This window comes from Galeopterus variegatus, unplaced genomic scaffold (genome assembly GCF_000696425.1).
Source record: "Galeopterus variegatus unplaced genomic scaffold, G_variegatus-3.0.2 Scaffold758, whole genome shotgun sequence".
Lineage (NCBI taxonomy): Eukaryota > Metazoa > Chordata > Mammalia > Dermoptera > Cynocephalidae > Galeopterus > Galeopterus variegatus.
The window spans coordinates 207837-232493 of record NW_007726869.1 but is presented as its reverse complement, the minus strand read 5'-3'; the positions used below and the strand labels follow the sequence as shown (position 1 = coordinate 232493).

At 36.9% G+C, this 24657-nt stretch overlaps 1 protein-coding gene across 1 annotated transcript in view; it reads right to left on the bottom strand.

The window, feature by feature from the left end:
* Window positions 1–24657, bottom strand: part of USP25 (ubiquitin specific peptidase 25) — a 158211-nt gene that overhangs the window by 102479 nt on the left and 31075 nt on the right. The window contains exons 6-8 of the mRNA XM_008572152.1: window positions 21549–21626; window positions 16517–16661; window positions 110–233 (exon numbers count right to left, since the gene is read on the bottom strand). Coding sequence (XP_008570374.1) covers window positions 110–233; window positions 16517–16661; window positions 21549–21626 — 347 coding nt within the window. The remainder of the gene's footprint in view (window positions 1–109; window positions 234–16516; window positions 16662–21548; window positions 21627–24657) is intronic.

Below are 24657 nucleotides of genomic sequence, written 5' to 3'. Positions count from 1 at the left end.
TATTTAGAATAACAAAGTATTATCTTATTGCCTCTTAAAATTAATTAAATCCAATTATTACTTCTGTTATAAAGAATACTTATATCTGCTTTAGACAAATTGTTTTTACCTGCTAATGGCTTGCTCCTCATCAGTTATTCCAGTCTCCCTGAATGCCCTGTTTGATTCCGCCAAACTCAAGGCAATTGCTCTCTGAAGATCATCTTTATCATCTCCAGTGAGATCAATCACATCTGAAAAGCAAAACTATCTTTCTCAAAATTAAAAGTCAAACAAAACAAAAAGTAATTCTTACCATGGAGATTTTATACCCAATATATCTTTCAAACAAAAGTCAGCACCAACTTAATTCTGTATCTCTTTTATAAGAACCTATCTAAAAAAAATGCAAATACATTTTAAATTGGTTATACATGGTAACTTAATTGTTATTTTCTATGAAATACACCTAAAGCAGTTAGAGCACAAATGTTTTTCATTGTAGAAGAATCTCAATATTTATAATGAGGTCTCCTATTAAAACCTAATAAGCAGAAAGTCTGCTGAGAATGGTTTACCAAAAAAAATCAAAATCAACACAATTAAACATTTACATTTATGCTTTCTAACGTTAACTCAATTATAAACACATTACGTTTTTGTTCATACTACCATCTGGATATTATCTATAAACTGATAGTTAACAACTGTGCCCTCACAAACTTGTTTCAGAGGGCCGGCCCTGTGGCTCACTGGGGAGAGTGCAGCGCTGGTAGCGCCAAGGCCGCGGGTTCGGATCCTATATACGGATGGCCGGTGCGCTCACTGGCTGAGCGTGGTGCAGACCACACCATGCCAAGGGTTGCGATCCCCTTATCAGTCGGGGGAAAAAAAAAAGTTGTTTCAGAAACTAATTGACCACAGGTATATATGTGTGAATACATTTTTTTCAAGTCTGAAAGAATATGGCAAACTGCTGATACTGGTTAACTCTGATGAAAGATTTTACAGGAGGAAGAAGTGTAAGAATCTATTACTTTCTATTTTAAATACTTCTGTGCCATCTGAATTATTTATTAACATGCAGTCCTTTTAATTTAAAAGAAGATATTCATTTCACAAAAACAAAGAAATACAAGGGCATTTCAAAAAGTTCATGAAAAGATTCATATTATCTTTCAATTCTATTTTTCGATAAACTAAAGTACCTTCAAATACAAATGAATGAAACTAATCATTTTGTTCCTCTTCTAACAAAAGAAAGTATCCTTGATGCTACAAGTATTCATTCTTTTTCCAAAGAATACAGGCTACAACTATTACCACCTTCAGTAAAGCCACCTTTTAATCCAATTTCCCAATACATATTGGTCAATTTCCTCAACACAGAAGATGCCAATGATAAAAACTCCCATTATCATTTAAACAATGCTAGAAAATATAATATATTGTTAAGTAGGCAAATGGTAACAGGTTTTAAAGCAATATAATAAGAAAGAAAAGAAGTGTATCTGTTATTATCTTTGCATGTATTATACTCAGGCTGGTATTATGTTTATTTGTATTTGGATACATTTTGAATCCATTTTGCTTATCTGTATTTTAGACATACTGAAAATTTATTCTTTTTTATTTGTAATCATTGAGTTTTACAAGAAGGAACAAAAGGGGTAGAGAATGATTAGAGATAAGGTCCCTTCATTTGACTATCTGACTATAGGTTTTTATATAGATATTGGAAAAGAATACTCCACACTTAACGGGGAAAAAAAATGTATATTGATGGTTTTAAATGTCTACTTCTATTGTAGACTTTTTTCTCCACGCTTTATTCTCCAAATAGTAGCTTACAAGAATACTTAAAATATTGGAAAGAATAGTTGGACATGAAAGTTTTTTTGTTTTCTTTGTCCTTAGAGATTATAATAAAACCACACTGCAACTACTGTTTAAGAAATTTCTAGTCGTCAAGTTTTGGTACAGTAGTTTAAAAAAAAAATCCATTATTATCTGAATAGTCAGTTAAAATACTCTTCCCTTTTCTAACTATATATGTCTGTGTTAAGCCAGATTTTCTTCACATACTTCAATCAAAACAACTTATGGCAATAAAATACAAACCTTCAAAAGTAGATTTTAGAGTCAAGCTCTCCTCTAACATGGCATATATTAGAGATTTGCAACAGTGTAAAACAATTTAATCTTCTCACTAATTTATTTTGTTTCAGAAAATATATTTCTCATAAAAATGTTATTTATGAAAATATATAGATTGATATTATAATATAAATTAATAAATATTCTAAGTTTTTCTCAGTTTTAATTTCTAATAAATACAGTAAATATGTCATACAGATAAAAAAACTCCCTAAGGTCCTCAAAATTTTTTTAGTGTAAAAAGGTCCTGAAATCAAAAGTATGAGAATGACTATGCCATGTTCTTAGACACAAATTTTTTTATAAAACAAATCATGACTGAAGATTGTTTTCTCTGGTTTTTACAATGTGATAATTTTTTTTTAATTAACTGGCAAAAGATAAAGATCAGGAAATCGTATATGAACAATAATAGATAGTTCTTTCCTTCTCTGGGGGGAAAAAAAGTCAGAACTGGCCACATGATTTCTGCATGGCAATAATCATTGTGACAAAGCCAGTGTATAGCAGTAGTAGTTCTCTTTAGGTACAGTACTTACCATTTCGTTCCCACCCCCAACAGTTCCTACTGTCTTATGTGTTATACGTGGCCAGCCACACACACTCATATTACCTGCCTTGCCCTTGCATCATGACAAATATAAAAAATACTTATACCTCACACTGATGTTTAAAAAAAAAAAGAACTCTGCTTGTGGCTAGAATTACCACACTCAACGGCTCCAGTTTACCCAGCCTCTTCCAGCATCTACAAAAGTTGAGGAGTTCAGTATACAAGTATAGGTACACCTGTAACCCAGTTGAGAATTTGAGTCTGCAACTCCTGGAATATGGGAGTAGTAGTCTTTAATGCTAGAAAAGTTGGCTGAGATCAGAGACAATCAGTTCTTAACTGGAAAGCTGGGACTTTTTCTTTTAAGCAGTGAAGAAGGTTTCATTATTTGTAATTTCACTGTAATTACAATAGTTTTCTCCATGGTCTTTCCATTACTCCATAAAGCTGTTTCTTTCATATAATATTTCAGTACAATATGGCAATCATGAAAGAAGACTATTATAACCTACTCACATACCAAATTCATATGACTTTAAGACCAGATGTTAAGGAAGCAAAGTAAAATATTATTGCAATGGAGTAGTTAAACATGACTTTCTTCTTTTTCTGGACTTAGTTAACAATGATTTCCATAAAACATGTAATAAATTATCAATTTTATGATGAAAACTAGCCCCCAGATTTTCTTATATGCTTATAAAGGACCAGAGAATAAGCCTGGCTGTAAACAATTTCTAATTAATAAAAGTCAATTATAAAAATGTACCCTCTGTAAAATTCCATCCAAATGCCAAAGCATTATGAATATTCTTATAACTGTGCCAAGACAAGACCTTACACTCAAAACTGTTTTTTTACCAATCTGTCTTCTAATATAAGAGTGAGAACAATTCTACGGCACATGTATAAAAGGGTTAGTTGGATACCACTGTGTAAAATAACATGTTAAAAAAGCATACTCATATAAGTAGTAATCTACAATTTTAAGAGTGTTCATATTAAAACTTTTTTCCTGTACAGTCAGAAATACAAATCAAAATATGATACTCATCCTAATGAACCTTTCATTTTCCAAGAAATTACCATTTGAATAAACTTATATACACACTACCAAACATTTCTCTAACTCCTAAACATATGCAGTCTTCACCTTAGCAATGAATTAAACTTCAAATGTATGCATTATTCGTAACTCATAATTCATTTTCCCATGAAAATATTATATTAAATGACATAGGGTTTCCAACTTAGTTCACAAAAGCCTATCTAGCCCATAATCTAGCTGAACTATAAGACATGTAAACACTTTTATTTCGGAAGGGGAAAAAAGTTTTTCCATTGTTTTCCTTATTTACATAAGGCTAAGTATAGGGAAAATATTTTATTGGTTTTTTTGTTTGTTTTTTTAAATAAGCCAAGTTTATATTTTCCACAGACAAAGATTTCTAGGCAGGGGAGGGACATGAGCAGAAACACGTCTGTTTGGGGAGTTAAGAGTTAAAGTGTTGAACGAGAGTTTGAGAAGAGTTATAATGAGAATATGTAGTAGGGCAGGGGCAACTGAAGGAAAAATTCTGCGTGCAGAAACTGATCCAACTGTAAACTAAATTGTTGTTTGGGGAGATTAGAAAAAATATTAAAAAACACAAAAACAAAAAAACCATGAGCCACCAGAAGGACAGGGATACCCTTAAGAGAGAAAGGCAAATATGAACACATGCATGTTCAGCAGGAGATAGGTAGTGAAAAAACAGCCATTCTTACCCTCCCCCACTCAGCTTCAACCAGGTTGTGTCCTCACTACTCATCTCATGAGCCAAACACACCTCCACCTCAGGCCCTTGCCTGGGATGTGCTTCCCTCAGACAGCCAGGAAGTTCACTATCACTTCATTCAGGTGTCTGTACAAATATGACCTCAGCCAAGAGGCATTCCCTGGCCACACTACCTAAAATAGCATATCCTATGCCCAACCCACACCCATCACCCCTCTGCTTCTACCTCTTTGCCGAGCTCTATTGTTCTTCAGGAACTTACCACTACCTAACACTGTTTGTTATTTACTTTCTCACCCTTGTGTAAACTTAGACTATGTATATTTTTTAATACCTATAAAAAGTCCCTGATACATATTAGGCAATCAATCAATAAATAAAGGTTAATCACTAGACTACTGAAATAGGAGGTGCTCAGTTCAGTTTCATAGAGTCTGGGTCTCAGGCCACTCCCCAGGTCCCTGAGCTAGCAGAGAGTTAACTGTTGGTGCTCAGCTACTTTCAAGCACAAGTTTGATCAATTTTTGTGGTCAAGCATGCTCACTAGGAGTTTGTCCTTGAATGACTTTCCACTGGAGGCGTGAGAGAACAATGAGTATACTTTAAGTATACTAGGTGTATATCCAGGAATTTGACCACTGAGCATGTGCCAAAACAAACAGCATGCACGAGGTTACAAGTTACATAACTGGAAACCACCCCCTTAGTTGAATACTCATAGGTACCATGAATATGTATAGATAGCTAACTATAAAAGGTGGAAGCCAGGATAAAAGCAGCTGCTACTTACTCTGGAGTCAGCCTGCACTTTGCCTGTGAAGTGTGCACTCCTTACTCTTTACATTAAACTTGCTTCACTTTCTACTCTGATTCTGCTCTTGAATTCTTTCCTGCAGCGGTGTCAAGAACCTGGTAAGCGACAGGGTTGAGATCAGTTATCTGACCTCCCCAGATCCTCTCCTCCTAAGTAACATCTCGTTGATGAGCCATCCAGGAGGGCACCCCCTGGTGGCCTGGGTTTTTCTCTGAACCCCTATGGCTGGAGTAATTGGCTATGGAAGCAAACCAGGCTAACATTTTCAGGGATTGCCCTGTACTGTCAGGGGTCCAGCTGACCTGCCTGATCCTGGACCATAGGATGCCGTGGTGGATTTCTCCTTTCATCTGCATTTTGGGTAACTGTTCCCTGCTTTGCGTAACCACTCCCTGATATAGTAGAATGCCACCAACGGAAGGTAGAATGCTACCACCCTAAGCTTGGTCCTAGGACACTGGGATCCGAGGAAGGCACTTGAGCCATGCAGAATCAGCCATTCTGTCAATAAATCTCCGACCATGCTGCCTCTAACTGTGTCAGGTCATCGGGACAGATAATGATCTGATACAGCAGATAGGCTGCCCACTTTGAGGAAGCCAGGAGTTTATTTTAGTGCCCCTCTTCACATTTTGTGCATCTTCTCCTCCGATAACATAAGATTTTTGTTCTTTTAAAAATTTTTTTCTATTTTATTTCGATTTATTATCTTGTTCTTTTTTTAGCTTCTTCTGTTGAAAACCTAGCTTATATATCTTTAATATTTCTTATTTCTTAATATATACATTAAATATATTTTCCTTTTTGTACCACTTCAGGTACATCCTTCCTAGTTAGTGGTTCTGTAGTCAGGTGTATACAAAATCTTCTGTTTGTACAGCTGACTGGTGGGGGGCCATACAAGGTCTTCAATGGTACATCTTATCAGTGGATTTTTGTTTCATCATTATGGGGTTGTTGGAGCAGGTCAAGAATAAAGACTTATACCTTGGTTAAAGCCTATCGGCATACATTTTTACCTGGGTTTACTGGTCAAACAGGATTATATTTGGCTCTGCTAGAGGTTTTCTAAGTTAACGTTATAAGCCCAGCCTAAAACAGAATGATCTCTGATCACACAATTTTTAGATAAATGAAGCTAATTTAGTATTGCTGAAGAAACAAATAAGTAGGAGAAGAGACGAGATATGAAGAAAGCTATGGATAAGGAGATGCAGTTGTGGTCAGGGAGGTTAAAAAGAAAAGATACTTTTATATGAAAAAGTATCTTGTGTAGTGAATTTTTGTCCTAAAGCAAAATGACTGGTTATTTAGGAAAGAGGATGCATAGGACAAAACTGAAAGTCTAAAGCAAAGTGGTGATAATGGTTTGTGAAGGGTGAATTTAAGAGAAGATTTTGTGTGAGTGATTAAGTTGGCTATAATTAAAAGGGAATTATTTCTCAGTCTTTCTAAAGATTAAACTTTGATATTAAAAAGACACTGACACTGATACAGAACTAAACTTCCTCTATGTTAGAACAAGGCTTTCTTGAAGTATTAAACTACTCTTAGTAAAACTGCAAGAAGTATTGATTTTTCTCTAAAAGCATTTGTAGTCAGATTCATGGAAAAGACTGTTTACAAGTACTCTTAAACACAGGTTTCAAAAAACTTTAATACCTGGATGACAATTTTTAAGTTTTCCACGTTTAATAAAATTTAAGTACTTAGAATGGGTCCTAATCAGGATGAGGACAGGCTAATTGAGTGCTTCCAAGGTCCCCATTTTTTATAATGACCAGAACCGTTGGAACTCTAGACAACATTTCCCAAGTGTATAGGGAATACTAATTGCCAGCTTTTATGTCCAGAATAGATAGACAATGCTCTCAATCTTTCCTTTGCTGCTTGCGTGGTGAAGAAGGTGGACATGAGGGGCAACCCTCCCCTTTGCCTTATGTTTCACCTCCAGACTTCACAAAACCTCATGCACTTCGCATCCTTTCTCACTTTTTCTGTCCTGTCCCTCTCCTGGGAGGAGAATGCCATGGCTCCACTCAACTACATGCCATCGAACACCTAGAGAAAGCAACATGCACCTCCCTTGCAGCACAAAAGGGGATCCACCCCTTGCCCATTTAGCTATGATATCTTTGTTATCTTTCCTAGGAGACTTGGGTTACTAGCAGTGGACCAGGAATACTAGAACCTTTTGGGCACACCTTCATCGTACCCATCTCCTCCCGGCACCGTGATCAGGAATGGGAACCTCCTCTAGCATCCTGGTGGACTCCCCACTAGGATGCTTTCTGGGTTATTGAGAAAAGTTTAAAGTTGATGGTTTAAAGAAAAAGAAAATTGTTTTCTACTGCAATGCAGCCTGACCCAATACAAGTTGGATGATCAAGAGGTTTAGCCAGAAAATGGGTCTTTAAATGTTAATACTATACTACAATTGGATTTGTTTTGCAAAAGAGAGGGAAAATAGGGTGAAGTACCCTATGTTTACACTTTTATGGGGCTATATCAAGACCCTGGACTGAGAGACCAACATAGAATGTGTTTGACAGCCCCCCCCAAAAACAAAGCCCTGGCTTTCTAGACGACCCACTCACTATATTGAATGGCTTCCAAGACAACTTCAGCCCCCGGGGCCTCAGCCAGCCCCTACTCAGCCTACTTTCCAATTGTCTGTACTACCAATTCCAACTTCTCTGAGCAGTTCAGGCTGAATCTCTGAGGGGGTCATTAGCTCTCCTGCTGTGAGTTCTTCCTCCAGCACAACAGATACTCCTCCACCTAATCGCACTAGCCCTGCTTTATATCCTCTATTACCCAAGGAAGTAAGCTCTGCTAGTGCCACCAGGAGCAGAGCTACTTATCGACTCCCTAAGGCTAACCTTTGCCCTCTGCAAGAGGCAGCTAATGGAAATACAGAAACAATCAGGGTCCACATGCCTTTCTCTATGTCTGATCTGGCAAAGTGCAAAGAAAAAGTTGAGTAGTTCTCGAGGACCCAGGGAAGTTTACTGAAAAATTCATTAAGCTGACCATGACTTATGATTTGATCTGGCAGAATTTACAAATCCTCTTATCTACCTGTTTTGGATTTGAGGAAAAACAAAGAATCAGAGGAGCTGCCTGTAAACACAAAGACAGCTTGGCTGCCTGATATCAAGGCCATGCTGTTTTCCAGGCAGGAGAGAACGTTGTCCCAGAGGCAGATCCACAATGGGACTATCAAAGGGGATCTGCAGAAGACCTTGAATACAGAAATCACATGGTAACTTGCATAACAGAGGGTATGAGGAAATGCACAGTTAAACCAGTCAATTATGACCGGGTGCATGAGAACTCCAAAGGGAAGGATGAAAACCTGAACTTATTTCAAGGCCGCCTAGTGGCAGCAATCAGGAAATACAGCAGTACTGACCCCAGTTCCCCATAGAGGCATGCCCTCTTAGGTATGCATTTTATTACCCAGTTGGCTCCTGACACCCGGGGGAGGGGGGCGGGGCTAAAAAAAAAAAGCCTCCTTAATGGCCCCAAACTCCAAAGAACCAATTACTAGATATGGCTTCTGGCACATATAATGATAGAGACTTGGTTGAAGAGGCTGAAAGGACCCAGAGGGGTAGACAAAAGGCACAGATAATTGCAGACTTACTCAGACTATTCAAGAAGTAACTCAAGGATGTCAATCATGCACTCGCAATGACCCCGGGCATCATCCTACTCTTCCTCCCCTCTTAAAAGCTGTCCAACAGAGGGGGACATACCCAGGGAGGATTGGCAATTGGATTTTACCCAGATGCCACCTGCCAAAGGATTCAAATACCTTCTGGTGTTTGTGGATACCTTTATGGGTTGGATCGAAGCATTCCCTTCTAGAACTGAAAAAGCTATGGTAGTTAAGTATCTTCTCAAGGAAATCATACCCAGGTTTGGGCTTCCTGGATCTCTCCAGAGTAATAACAGTTCTTTCCTTCACAGCAAAAGTCATTCAACAAGTTGCAACTGCCATAGGCATTTCTTACCAGCTACACTCCTCCTGGGGGCCACAATTGTCAGGAAAAGTAGAAAAGGCTAATTATGTTATCAAAAGGACCTTAGCTAAATTATGCCAAGAAACATCAGCAAAATGGACTGACCTTTTGCCCATAGCTCTTTTGAGGATTCGAATGGCCCCTAAGACCACCTTAAGGATCAGTCCTATGAAATGACCTATGGCAGACCCTTTCTAACATCAGATTTTCTTTTTGATGATGAAACACATCAGATGGTTAGGCATGTCAATAACCTGAATCAAGTTCAGCAAGCTCTTCAAAAATTTGGGAACAAGGTTTTATTCTCCCCAGTTCCAGGATTAGAACCACCTATTCAACCAGGTGACCAAGTTTAACTGAAAACCTGGAAAGAGTGAACACCAGACAGCCAACTGCAAGCTAAATGAAGAGACCTTATCAAGTACTGATGTCTAGTCCCACTGCTGTAAATTTACAAGGAATTCCTAGTTGTGTCCACCTTTCTTGAGTAAAGCCTATCTTTTATGAGACTTTACTGGAACCCCAGGAGGCCAGAGACAACTCTACCTACTCATGTAAACCAGTAGAAGATCTCAAATATATATTCAGAAGGAAACCGACTTGCAGTCAAATAAGTGATGTGGTGGTGACCCTAGATCTAGTAACTTTCCTGGTACTACTGGGTGTTATACTGTCATTTTGCTATTTTGCCTAATCCCTTCCTCCCAGTAAACACCTGTTTTGCCCATGCTGGGTCTAGAGATCCTTGTTTCGATGATAAAAATGAACAACTGTAACTACTCATTTTATCATTTAACTGTCTTTCCTTTTTATCACTAACAATAGCCAAGGCAGAATGGGAAAACAATGCTATAGTCAACAAACAATGCTATATAGTCCATATACCTTCCATTACAGCTAGAGGAGAAAATGTTTCTGGTTGCTGGATAAATCATTACAACCCTCACTTTGGTTGAATACAATAAGGGCTTTCCCTCATGAGGGGGACTCCTACATTACATTCCTAGCTTGGGAACCAAGCCTGCCAGCCATCAAAGTCCCTCTAGACAGCATAAAACCTACTACGTGTCTGAACCTGACACCCCTTCACAATACCACAGCTACAAAAACTCCAACAGTTTCAGGTGAAGATGAGACAACCTTGCGCGGCTTCTCCCCTATTCCGACTAAGCCACCGGGGACTGAGCTAGGGCCCCCGTATCAGGTATCCAGAGATTTCTATTACCAGACAGGCAGGGCCTACAAACCTGACCAATCTGAAGCAGCTACAGAAGACAAACCCTCATCCCTCGCCAACTCTAAAGATTAAGGAAATGAAATCTCTGAGGGGGAAATGAGATTTGAGTTGCTCAATTTCCCAGAGTACTGGGCCACTCTTCTAAGTCTCTCCCTGGGGCCCTGAGCTAGAAGAGAGTTACTGTTGTGTGTTGCACCTATTTCCAAGCACAACATGGGAAGATAGAAGCAAGTTTGATCAATTTTAGAGGTCAAGCAAGCTCAGTAGAAAGGAGTTTGTCCTTGAATGACTTTCCACTGGAGGCACTAGAGAGCAATGAGTATATTTTGAGTATACTAGGTATATATCCAAGAATTAAACCACTGAGCATGTGCCAAAACAAACAAACAGAGCATGCACAAGGCAAGAAGTTGCATAAGTGGAAACTACTCCCTTTTTTGAATACTCATAAATACCATGAATATGTACAGATAGCCAAATATAAAAGGTGAAATCCAGGATAAAAGTGGCTGCTACTCACTCTCACGTCAGCCCGCACTTTGCCTATGAAGTATGTATTCCTTACTCTTTACATTATACTTGCTTTCATTTTCTCCTCTGACTCTGCTCTTAAATTCTTTCCTGTGGCAGAGTCAAGAACCTGGTAGGGGACATGGTTGAGGTCGGGTATCTGACCTCCCCAGACCCTCTCCTCCAGTAACACTATGACATAGATATAACAATTATGAGTCATCTTCATAATGGCACTAATTCGAAAATATGAGAACATATCCTCTTATCTATCCATCTAAAATTTTTTCTAGTAAATGAAAGGACAAACAGCACAACAAGATATTATGTTAAAAGAATACTTAAAACAAGAAGGTATCAACAGTGCGAATTGTGTTTCCAACCCCACTTTCCCATTCTCCCCTGCCCTCAGTCAGCTTCCTTATTATGTTCCTAATTTCTAATTTTCTCACTGCTGAATTAAGATTCTCTAAGAGTGTTGTCCAATAGAGCGTTCTGTGATGATGGAGATGTACAATATGGTAGCCACAATTACTTAATATTTAAAATGTATTTAGTGCAACTAAGGAACTAAATTTTTATATTATTTCATTTTAATCACCACATGTGACTAGTGACAACTATATCAAACAGTTCAGCTCTAAATAGTCTAGTTCCATTTTAATAATAGTTGCTAAAATTATAATGGCAGCATTGGTAAGGAAGGACTTATTAAGGAAGGAAAGTGAATAGTAAGGGAGCCAATCCAGAGTCTTATTATTAATTTTACATTTGTCAACTTGGATTTTGAAAAAAAATACAGTTAATATTCCATATTAGTCAACAAAAAGTACAAAGGCCAATGGCTATCATTCTGCCCTAAAACTAAAGCAAATCCATAAAGTTATATAAGTCATTCTATAGTTCATGTCTAATGAAACGCATCTGATCACTTAAAAAGTAACTTTCATACCACTTAGCTCTCATTTTTAAGCTTTACTTTGACTTTTGGTGAATCATCAAAATAATTTTATGTATTAGAAATTTCTATGGAAAAAGAGATTTAACTTTCATTGCACTAATCTTTTACATTTGAAGTTACTTATTTAACAAATTTGGGGAATGGGAAAAGTATCAGTGTTCAATTAATAAAATCCTAAACTGCTTAATGTAGGTGATTTACCCTCAGTAGGGATTAGAGCTATTGAATCTATTTATCACTTGTGCTTTAAATCACTATTAGTCTGCCCAAACAGTACAATCATAACTTGAATATAAAAGAGAACCTCAAGGTTTTTCTCACTTTCTATGCAGTCTCTCCAAATAATTCAAATCATTTTGGGGAAAAAATACACTGACTATAAGTTTTTGAAGGGTCTACCACTTAACATTCATTCCAATGTGTCATATCAATTTTTCTAAAATTTAAGTCAATATGTGGTATTACTTTCTGTGTTAAAATTACCTACCCAAATCCCTCTTATCTTTTGATCCATAGTTTGATTGCTCAATTGTAGCACATCTTGTTCTGGTGGGCATATACTGTATTTTTCCTGTTTTAAAAAAGTTCAAAAGAATTTAATGGTCATAAAATAAAGAATATTACTACTTGATTTCAAATTGGGCAAAAGCCTTGCATGGTCAAGTCTATGACAGAGATTGTCATGACACAAAAACTTCGCAGAATCTTTCCTCTATTAAATACACCTATGAGCCGAGCCCGTGGCACACTCGGGAGAGTGCAGCGCTGGGAGCACAGCAGCACTCCCGCCGCGGGTTCAGATCCTACATAGGGATGGCCGGTGCGCTCACTGGCTGAGCGCAGTGTGGCCGGTCTCAAAAAGGACAAAAAAAAAAAAAAAGTACACCTATGATGCTCAACATCTGGCATTGTTTCCCAGTCCTATTTTCATTAATATTGTTGACTGTAAAACTCCAACACGATTTTATTCCCAATTTAAGATGGGGGCAGGAGACACAAATTTAACAATCTACGATATCTTATCTGGACAGTAAGTCCAAGTAATGAAAAAAGTTGCCAAGAAGTTTTGCTAATTATACTACAAATAACTTGAGCCTTTTCTCAGAACTCGAGTATTAAATTATGCAAAGGACAAGCTTTCCTTGAAATGTTTCCTTTTTCTCTCAAAAGCAAAAGGAAAAAATGCACTAAAGAGGCATATGATTGTTCTACTAACTACTGGAAATGTAATTACTTCTTCAATATTAAATGAAGGCTCACAAATATAAATGTTCTTCAAATCAAGTAATGTAATTTACCTTAGCCTCTGATATACCAGGGTATGCATAAATGAAAATTTCTCCACAAGCCCCAAATATGACTTCCATAAAATATTGGTCTAAAAACTAAATTTTTCTAGTCACAAAAAAATGTTTTGTTACTTCTAAAAGAAACACTCAGTTGGTGACAGTCATACTTCACCTTATATCAACAAGAAAGTATATGTATTTAGTATTAAATAGAGGTTCTTATTTCAAAATATAGATGTTTTGTCAGCACTGCAACTACCAGATAACATACTTAAAATTAGCATGACTTTGTTTATGCTTTAGCCCTGGTTTTATGAGATTTTATACTTAAAAAAGAAGAAAAAAAATTGACTGAAAATAACAATCCCTGCCATATTTGGAAGAATTAAGTTGTACTATGATCAACTTTCAAATAATAACTTCACATAAAATTGAGAAAATGCTCAAATGGGTTTCTATATCTACAATAATCCACTGAGAACTTCCTCACTCTCTGATCATTCTTTTACTCTACGTTCCCTCAGCACTTGTGTAGTTTTTTTCAATAGAGGCCTGCATTTGATATACTCATATATTCATTTGTAATTATTTTCTTTTTCCTTCCCATATGTTTTACCACTCCTTCCAAGAATTAAAAATACACAAAAGACTTCATTTCTTCTCAACAATATTTACATAGTAATTTGAAAAGAGTATTTTTTTAAATACCGGCTGAATGCATGACATCTTACTTTTTTAATTTTTAAAGCATGTAACATTGTATTATAACCCTACTAAATTTAATTGCTGAATCAAGACTATTTCCTAATGGCAGCTATACTTCTTGGTACCTTATAAAACATAATACAGATATGTTAAATAGAAAAGTATCACTGTTACTCCATCAGCTATTTTTTTTTCCAGTTTGATATTAATACTATTACAATACAATCACCACATTAAATTTCTACAACAGTTTGCTTCTCCATATTCTCAAACCAACTTTATGGACACACTATCCCAATCAGTATCCTGATTAGAAGAACAGCACGTTTTATAGATAAAGAAAACAAAACAACAAGCAATTTACTCACTATGATAGTCAATCAGTTGAGATGAAAACATAAACTCCATTTCTCTACCTTTTATTTCAAGTATAAAATAAAATCACATAGTGAATATTTTTCAAGAGATACACACACAAAAATTTTTTTTATTTTTCAGCAGATGAGAAACATGATTTCTGAAATCAGGTTGCCTTCTCCCTAGGGGCACCTATTCAAATTTTTTTCTATCCTCTATAACGTTTTCACTATTCCTTATCAAAATCTTGAACAGGTGTTAACATTTGCCTTAAGCAATATTTTCTCACTTTCACTCAGCAAACAAGGTGTCTTCTTTTGTTTATCAGTCTTATAATCCTAATTTTCACCTTTATACATAATATACTATCTCATGTCACAAAGTGTACCATCATATTAAGAGTTCAAAACTATCTTTCTAAAATCTTTTTATCCTTTCAACTAGAACACTGAACTGTGTTTAATCAATTTCCTGTTTGCTTCATTTTAACCAGTTAGCTTTCAGTCAAAATCATCATTTTCTTTTTTCCTTTTACTACCTAACCAGTTTCTTTCCCCACCCCAAGTCTCGAAACCTGTAAAAATATGAGATGTCATCTTCAAATACTAATTCTTCCTATACTTACACCACTTCTTTTTCCAACTTCTTGCAACAAGCTTCTCAAGCTTATTCCCTTTCACTGGTTTTGAAAAAACTTTTCTATGCATATCAAAAATAATTCAACAACATTTATGCACCAATGGTGTTCAAGGAAATAATTTCAAAATAACACAGTACTCATGAAGACAGAACTATGCTCTGGATACTGGAGAAGCATATGGTCCAACTTGGAGGCCAAGGAAAACATTCTCCCACAAGCAGTTCCTGAGCTAAATCTTTTAAGACCAGAATAAACTAGGCTATGGAGGGAAAGGCCAGAGGAAATTCCAGACAGAAGGAATATCAAGTGTAAAAACAGAGAAATTAAATAGCACTAGGTGTACAAGAATTTCAAGTCATTCTGTATCATCATGGTGTAAAATGAGAGGAGTAAAATAGTAAAACATAAGGCTAGAAATGTAGACAGAGGCCAAGTCACAGTCTTGAACTTGGGATGCAAGCAACTAGGTCTTTCTCATTCAAAATTTCTCCCATCACCTATTAACCATGTGCGATAGGAGTGTTCCAACTTCAGCAGACACACATCATTTGTGGAGCAAAAATAGTATGATTACCCTAAAAACTGGAAATTAAAATATTTTATCAATAAACAGTAAACAAAGTTTAATATCAATCAATACCTATAAACATCTATGTGAATGCACTCTTTCTGGTTGTTTCCTATCTTTGAGAAGATCTATAAACAAAATCAGAAGTTCTTTTCATACAAATGTTAATAATGAAACTTCTCAAATCCATAATGCATAAAATACCTACATTTATGCAGTTCAATTATTAAACCATAATTGTATACAGTACAATTATTAAACCATAATGAGTTATGGAGGTAACTGAACATTCTCTAAAAATCTCTGAATGCATAAAATAGTCATACTATGAAGAAAAACTAGAGTCTCATGTAAAATCTTCCATATGTATGTGTTTATATGTATTATGTGTACATGCATGTGTGTATGCATGTGTGTGTATCACCAAAATATCTTTTCCAAATTATTTTTTTGGATGAAGAGAGATTTTGTTCCACGGTAATAAACCTTTCTTCAAATCTTTATTTGGAAGGGAAGAATAGGGAAGAAAAATTTTGTTAAATGGTAAACCTATCAGTAGTTACAAACAATACTTCATCTTTGTAAGTAAAACTAGGGCCTCTACTAACACAAAACAAATGATTGTGCCCATTTAAAATTCTAGAAATTTTTCTTTTTAATGAATATGATACCTGTAGCTGTCCATATTTCAAAACAATAAATACTATATAAAATGCTCCATGAAAGGATATATAAATTAGATAAAACCTTTTACTGCTAATCTGGAAAAAGCATAATGTAGCTAATAAATACATATGCTCCTTTCAACTACACTAATAAAAACAAGGTTAAAGTAACTCTCTTTTTGTTCTTCACCTCTGCTTAAGCAAAATTAATATATTACGAGGAAAATTTTTCAGTACATTTCTACTAAAATATTAAGAAAAAAAAGAAAACTTACTTGTATCTGCTTGGCTTCCCACACTGATGTATCTATCATTGCCAGGAAGTGCTGTTTGGTAATAAGTTGTCTCCTCCTGCTGAGGGGTCTTAGCATTCTTTGCAGTAAGGAAAGCCACTGCTAACTCCAAGTTTCCATTACTATCCTTCAAATATCAAGACAGGAACATCAAATGCTTTGAAATAATTCTATACATTCTCACCAAATTTATGTAATTTTCTCCATAATGACAAATACTTCATAGCAAAAATCACTTTCAGATTTGAAATTATTCAAATCAATATGTGATTCTAGTTTTACAGTGTAAATTCATCACACACAAGTAGATTATATTAATAGTAATGACTTTATTAATTAAAATTACTAATATAATGCAGAAATCAATTCTCTAAATTCTAGTTTTCCATTATTCTCATATCTGCTTAACAAAAATCACAAACTTATACTTTTAAACAAATGAATAAACTAAAAATTGCTTTCTGGAACTTGCCATAAAAAGCACTGCAAAATGAATATTCAAAATAGTATTTCTGGACTTTCAGTCAAGATGGGAGAATAGATGGTCCCCAGCGATACCCTCTCCCACAAATCAACCAATTTACAACTATAAAAAAGCAACGACAGCCAAGCTGGGGCCACTAGAGCTTAGAGGAAGAGGAGAAAAGACCTAAGGAGGACTGTATGAAGTCAGGAGAAGCCACAATGAGAGAAAGAAAAAACCGCTTTGACCATTTCAAATCCCGGCTACTTCCAGTCTGGAGCTGCTGAGCGCAAGGAGCAGAAGCTGGCAAAAGATGCAGCTGTGTCCTTCAGATGAAGTTGCTTGGAGGCAGCAGGGCAGAAGAGGGCCTTGATGACCCCAGGCCAGCAAGAACACTAATAGGGTTCCCATAGACCCACATAGGACCAAGGAGCCACAACAACTGAAAAAAAGGGGTTCTCAGAGGCTGGTGAGTCATCACAAAGGACCGGCACATGGCCCATCCTATGGGAAGTATTTGGAGCACGGGCGGTGGGGGAGACAGGCCCACCAGAGAACACTGGAGCACAGCAAGGACAGATGATCTGCCCTCCAATCAGCACAGCACCACTCAGTGGAGACTGGTCAGGAATATAGAATTGCATGGGGTGCAGTTTGCTGGAAAGACTCAGGCCCAGACCAGAGTTTCCACACAACCCAAGTGCAACAGATCTCACTAGACCCAGGAGTACCTATAAAGTCACCCGAGCTGCACAAAAAGCCTTCCCTAAGGAATCAGCAGCAAAGCAACAATTTAGCTCAGCCACAGAGCTAATGTACTGATCTCTACAAAAAGTTCCTCCATTTTAGAAGTAGGCAAAGTACAGCAAATTAGTTCCAGCACAGAGTTTAAGTGGTAGGAACAGCAAATAATCGAACACAGAGCTGAAAGAAAAAAAAGAGTAGCCACAACCAGAGACAAAGTTTGAAATTAACTAGTAAGGGTCTCATTTTATCAAAGAACACTTATAACACCTAGAACGACTGCAAGTCCCCTGGGCTACCAAGTCAGAAAGGTGGGAGGGCTGGGGGCCTCAGCCCTGCCCCCACGACACACGCAACAGTCACGAAGGTAGGGGACTTGGGCCTCGGCCACACCTTCCCAACACACGCAACTAGTCACCAAGACGCTGCAGAAGCACCATGGGCTCTCCCGAGCCAGGGTGGTGGGGGGCCAAGGCAGTAGGCCACGCCCCCATAACACGTGCAACCAGCCCAGTGACAGCCACCGAGCTGGCACAGGAAGCACACCAAGCTCTCCCAAGCCGAGGCAGTGGGCGGCCAAAGCCCTCTTCCACAACCCCCCCAACACACACAACCAGCCCAACAATGACCACTGAGCCAATGCAATAAGTGCCCCAGGTTCTCCTGAGCCAGGGAAGTGGGGGGCTGAGGGCCTTGTCCATGCCCCCCCAATACCCGCAACCAGCCCAGTGACTACAACCAAATCGCAGCAAGAAAGGCCCCAGGTTCCCGAGCTGAGTGATGGGGGGCAAGGGCTTTTGCCACATCCCTCTGACATCTGCACCTAGCCCCACAATGGCCAAGCCATTGGTGGAAGCCCCCTGGTCTCGCCTGTGGGAATGAGGGGGGTACCACAGGCCTCAATCCCACCCCTCCTCCTTCCTCCTTCTTCCATCCCATTTCTTTCCGCTTTCCCCTCTCTCCCTCCCTTCCAACTGCTCCGTAACATCATAGAATGTAAAAAAAAATGTATTAACCAAAAATAAATAAATAAATAAAATAGTATTTCTGCAAACAAAGATAATAAAAGATATTCTCTTTAATTTGAATGTTGGATATGTACCTAGGGGAAAATTAGCAAGCGAAATGTCAAGGACTCATAGTAAGAAAACTTCAAAATGTACTTGATAGTATGGAGACACACAGAAACTCCTAGATAGAAATTCGGTCAAGATGATAATCTTACCTGAATTAAATATATAAATTTTACAGAGTTCTCATCAAAAGTATACCTGGACAAAATGATTCTAAAATTCATTTAGAAGAAAGCAGATGCCAGAATAACTAAGAATTTTTAAAAGAGCAAAATAATGAGAAGAGACTGCCCAGTTATATCTTTATATTCTCTGTAAGGTTGACAGTAAATGAGATATAACACTAGCTCTAAGACAGCTAATTGAAACAACACAGAAAATCCAGTTATTAATAAGGCGGTTATCTTTGTAACAGAAGAGCAGACAGAACATGGAAGGCTCTGTAGGCCCTAACAACTTCAGCATACACATGACTGTAATAGGAAGCCAGTGGAGGGTTTTGGACAGAAATGACATGGTATGACTTACATTTCAAAAGGCTCTCTCTGGCTGTGCATTAAGAATAGACTACCAGAGAGGAAGGGCAGAAGCAGAGACCAACATTATTTACTATCATATTAAATGTAGAACATGACAGAAAATGGATCAGAACAATTCCAAAATTTGAGGCCTACGCAATCAGAAGATGAAGTCCCCAAAACCCACTACAACTCCAATTCTAGCAGCCAGTGAAGAAAGAACAGTAATAGCACAGACTGAAAAGCACCACTGCTTTGAAGGCTGTTATCTGTCACAACCATTATAAGATTTTTAAATGACTCATCCAAAATATGGTTATAACATACTCTATTGTTAGATAAGTAAACTAATCATAAAATAAATTGCAATGTCTAACATTTATTTACTGAACACTTACTATGTGCCAAGAAATGTGTTAAGTGTTTTTCATACACTACTTCATATATAAATAAAAAACTAAATAAAGCAGGAACTTACACAATTTACAAGTCATTTACTTGGTAGGGCTAAAAATAGATCCTAAAATTAAAAGTGCTGAAACTAATCAAATCTCTCAAAAGTAGACTCCTTGTCAGTACAGTACTAAGAGAGTTATCTCATTATTAAACATCTTACACATTTATAATGAGCAACAATTAAGGTTGAAGTGCGCTGTTTCCCCCCAGCTACTGGTAACTGAAATGATATTTTGAAAACGAAAAACCAAAAAACCTGTGCTCACACAACTCACATCAAAGAAAATGTGGACAAAACTTAATTTGATCTACATGTTTCCCAAGTTTAAAAAAAAAAGTGAACTCCCCAAATTTACCCTGGCAAGGTGATGGGCTACAACCTCACACTCAGTGATATATAATGGGAAAGGCACTTTCTGAAAATAGTCATGGAATGATTTAGTCATGATATTTATCAGAATAAAGAAAGGACTGGCAATCATTTAAATGCCATAATCATAAAAACTGATGAGCAACACTTCTGCTTCTTCTCCAAACACTTACAGTGGCTTCATAAGCCTACATTAATGCTCTAAACAGTACTATTTCATCATTTTCCTGAAGGGGAAATAAGATGAAGCAGAATTTCTACTAAAAGCAGCAGAAATTAAGTGTGGCACCCTGGAGTGATCAGGCTGCTTTGGTTTCTTTTTCAAGCCCCTCTATATACTGGCTGTGTGATCTTGAGCAAGTTACTTTAACCTGTTTCGTTATCTTCAAAAAGGTAATAAAAACGAAACTTATCTCATAAAGTTATTATGATGAATTAGCCCACATAAAGTACATAAAATAGTGCCTGGTACTAACTTTAATAAGTGGTAGTTATTATCATTATCGTTACGATGATTTTGATTATAACCATCTAAAATATAAATTATTTCTAGAAACAAAAGAAGAACCTTTGGCTTGGCATCAGGAATTACATAATTAACTTTGTCTCATGGAAAAAGCTCCAAAGGATTGGAGCTGTGTATATGACTACAGTGGCAAAAATGCTATGTTGCTTTCAGTCTTTAGTAGTAATATGCAAATGAGCTTAAAATACAACTCTACTTCTTGAATATCTTTCATTCACTTCACTCAATCTTTTTCAATGTGAATATCCATGTGATTTGACTCATCTGGGTGTGTCTGTGTGGAAATTAGGGTTCATCTAAGATACAACCAAACTGAGGCACTTTATTTGTTGCATATACTGTAGAGTTTGAAGTTGAATGCACTTAACTTAAGGTGTAACTAGCTGAATGGAAGCGAATTTATATTTCTCCTTCTTGGGAGAAATGGAACACAATTCATATCTCCTTCCTGGGAAAAAAACGTAAGCTTTTGGCCCGCTATTAATTTTCTACTTTTCCCTCCTCCTCTAACTATTCCTCTCACCCACCACACCCTGCACAACCATTTAAACTCTAAAATCATGGCTCTTGAGTAAAACCACCCATTAGCATTAGGATTCACATCCCCTCATTTTGCATGAAAAGTAAGTCATACAGAGAGAAGTTATTTGTCACTCCAAGGTATTGTGGAAAATCAGAATTGTGAAAGCTAACATGCTCAAAATTGCAGTATGTTAACTAAGGCTCTTACTTTATTTATAAAAGTCCATTCCTGTATCTGTACTACTACCACATAGTGTAACTAAAAATCTCAACTTTCAAATATGGCATCGAGTACAGACAAGCAAATACCACAAACTGCATGTCATAAAACACAGGCCATACCTTCAAGGCTTGCTGTAGTATCTGGGTGTCATTAATCCCAGTAATTTCTCTCAGCTGATTCAAAAATGTCTGCTGGTGCTAGAGGAAGAGAAAAATCAAAATTACACTATGAATTCTGAAAACATACAAGGAGAAGAAAGTAAATAACCTTTGAGTGAAAAAAAAGAAAAGAAATCAAAGAATAAAGCAAACCAGAGTAAAAAAAAAGAAAGAAAGAAAAAAAAAACATAAAACTTGAGAGAAACTAAACAGTTTCATTCTTTTAGAAAGAATGAACCATGCTGTGGAGAGTCCTTATTCCATTCTCATGTTTCAAAAAGGGAGCGGCTACATTAATCCCAGTTTCTGTCCCACTATTGGTCCCCTCACTTATGCCTCCCAACAAGAAAAGCAGTGATTTGCATAATGGTTAGTCCCGAGGATAAGAACATCTAGGCACCTGGGATATTTGCAAAAGACATGCTTTTGCCAGGCCATGCACCAGGTGGGTAATTATGGTAATTCTGTCATGGGGATCCTAAGATCTATTCAAGGAAATAAGAGGATCATTTCATTCTCCAATCTAACTGTCATAGAAGATACTAAATTGAATTGATCATCTGCCCCCATTAGCTTCAGTTCTCTTTATACTCTATTGGTGTGTGTATATATATATTCTACTCCATCGGAGAGAAAAAAAGGTAGAATGGAAGATTCCACTACCAAACTTTTCCCTGACCTTCCCTAAATAAAAACTACATTCCTCCCTACATCACTGTATTTCTTAAAACAAGATCCCCAAAACTATAAAACAGTTCTATGAAATAAAGAAAGCATAATGGATATGAAAACAAGCCTAGTCACTAGAATAAATTAGAATCTGCTGAAATTTTTCTTGAAAATGTTTTATATTCATGTCAATAATAATTTAGTCAAGAATCTTCAATGGACATTAAAACTACTGGGTGATGTAAAATGTGCTTGACAACTTAAATACATATAAGATATATACATTTCAGGAGTTAAAGGTCCTAAACAAATTACAAACAAGCCCCACCTACAGACTTCCACTTAAAGCCTTATTGAGCAGGGCAAAGTTATGGCCACTCATAGGTACAGAGGAGGTTGGGAAATTATTTTTTTCAGCTAGACAAAAAGCTGCCCTGAAAATGAAATCAATTTTCTGTTCAGAAAGAAAAGAATGTATATTGAATAGGCATTGGCAGTGTCTGCCATGCCATCAAACCACTTTCATTTCTATAAAAACCTTACTAAAGAGCTGAGATTACCAAGACTATCTAACAATACAATGCATAATAAAGTACCTGTAAAATGCCAGGAAGGATTAACAGGGTTGATATATGAGAAAAATAAAATTCTCTTTAAACCTATCGATTTTTCTACATAATTTCCCATATTACCAATAACTAGATATGGACACACAATTCAGTTATATAATAGCTAACCTTACAAATTAAGGACATATAAAATTCTCTTTATTCAATTCAATGTCTTAGTTTAGTGAACATGACATACTTAAAAAATTTTACAAGCCTGTTTCTAATCTCACCACTACCAGAACTCCAAGCCCCATTTCTTACATAAAGTATTACTTTCATCAACTGCAAATTATTCAATCGTGAATCAGAGATTATTGAATACCCCAAGAAAATTATTCATTTGTACAAATGTTGATGGCTATTATTTATGATACTAGAAAAATAAAAACAATGCAAATTTCCTTCCACTAAGAAAGTGGTTCTTAAACTTTAACGTGCACATGAATGACTTGATGAATTCGTTAATGATGAAGATTCCCAGGCCCCACACCCAGATTGTGATTCCAGGGGGTCTGGGTTAATGCCCAGGGATCTGCATTTTTAATAAGCACTTTGATGCAGATGGATCTAGAGGCACAGTCTGACTTAAAGAACTGTATATTTTTACATGACGAATATACAACTCATTCAGTTCTTTTACAAAATCATATTAAGTTAAAGTGGTAGAATACAAAATAGTGTGTATACTACTGATTTTTCTCCCATCCCCATATCCACATGGTTTGCCACTTCTCACTTCCTCCCACTTGAGAAAAACATATTTCCTTGTGGCACTGATGATGGCCTTTGATCAATGGCATGTTAGCAGGCAGCATGAAATGCACTTGCATGGTTGGGCTTGCCCTCCTGAACTTCTGCAACTTCCTCTTAAGAACATGACCTGGGTAGCCCACTTGCCTCAGAAAAATGAGGCATGTGTGGAGAAAAGCCACACCAGCCGACCAGCAAATCTGTGAACGTGATAATAATATTTTGGTATGCCACTGAATTTTGAGGTGGCTTATTATGGCAATAGTTGACTGATACAGAGTGCAAAAAGAATACTTAGTATTTTATGGAAAGAAGCAAGAAATTTTGTTATGGCTGTTTGATGTTTTACATACCTTTTACTATAAAGTCAGCTAAATATCCTGGAAAAAAATACAGGTGTATCTCTAGCACGGTTCATGTTTTTATAAATTTTGATTGACAACAAAACAATGAAGCAAAAAGAACTGGGGGGTGGGGGGAAGGCTGGGTAGGAAAGAGAAAAGGTGAAAGAATTTTCTTAGCTAAGTTAGCAAGAAACAGGAAAGAGCTCAAGACGTATAAACAATGAGAAAATTTTAAGTTTAAGACAGAGAAGCCAACTCATTTGTAAAGTTTATTACATCTTCCAGCTACACTGTTTCTGTCTTTGAAAATCTGCACCTTTCATTTTCTGCAGTTATGTTATTTTTGTTGCTGCTATTTCTATTGTGATTAAGACCCTAGGCTTTCTTTCCAGATTTGTATCTTCCCATTTACCAAATTTCAGGTCTGCAGTACACCCTGATTCTCAATTAGAAATGTCCAATACATGGTTCTCTCCTCCTTGATTAGGAATTTCAGACCCAAGGTAGATCCATCCAACCCAATCCAATCTAATCCACTTCAATCTCTAGAGCTCCTTTTCTGAGTTCCACGGTCTTTCTTACATAAATTTCTTACCTACTAAAGTATAGGGAGGTGGGTTCAACCTATTCCCACTGCTAGACCAAGAATGATAAAACACAATGTCCAAAGAGATTCAGTCCCTTGCAAACACCACA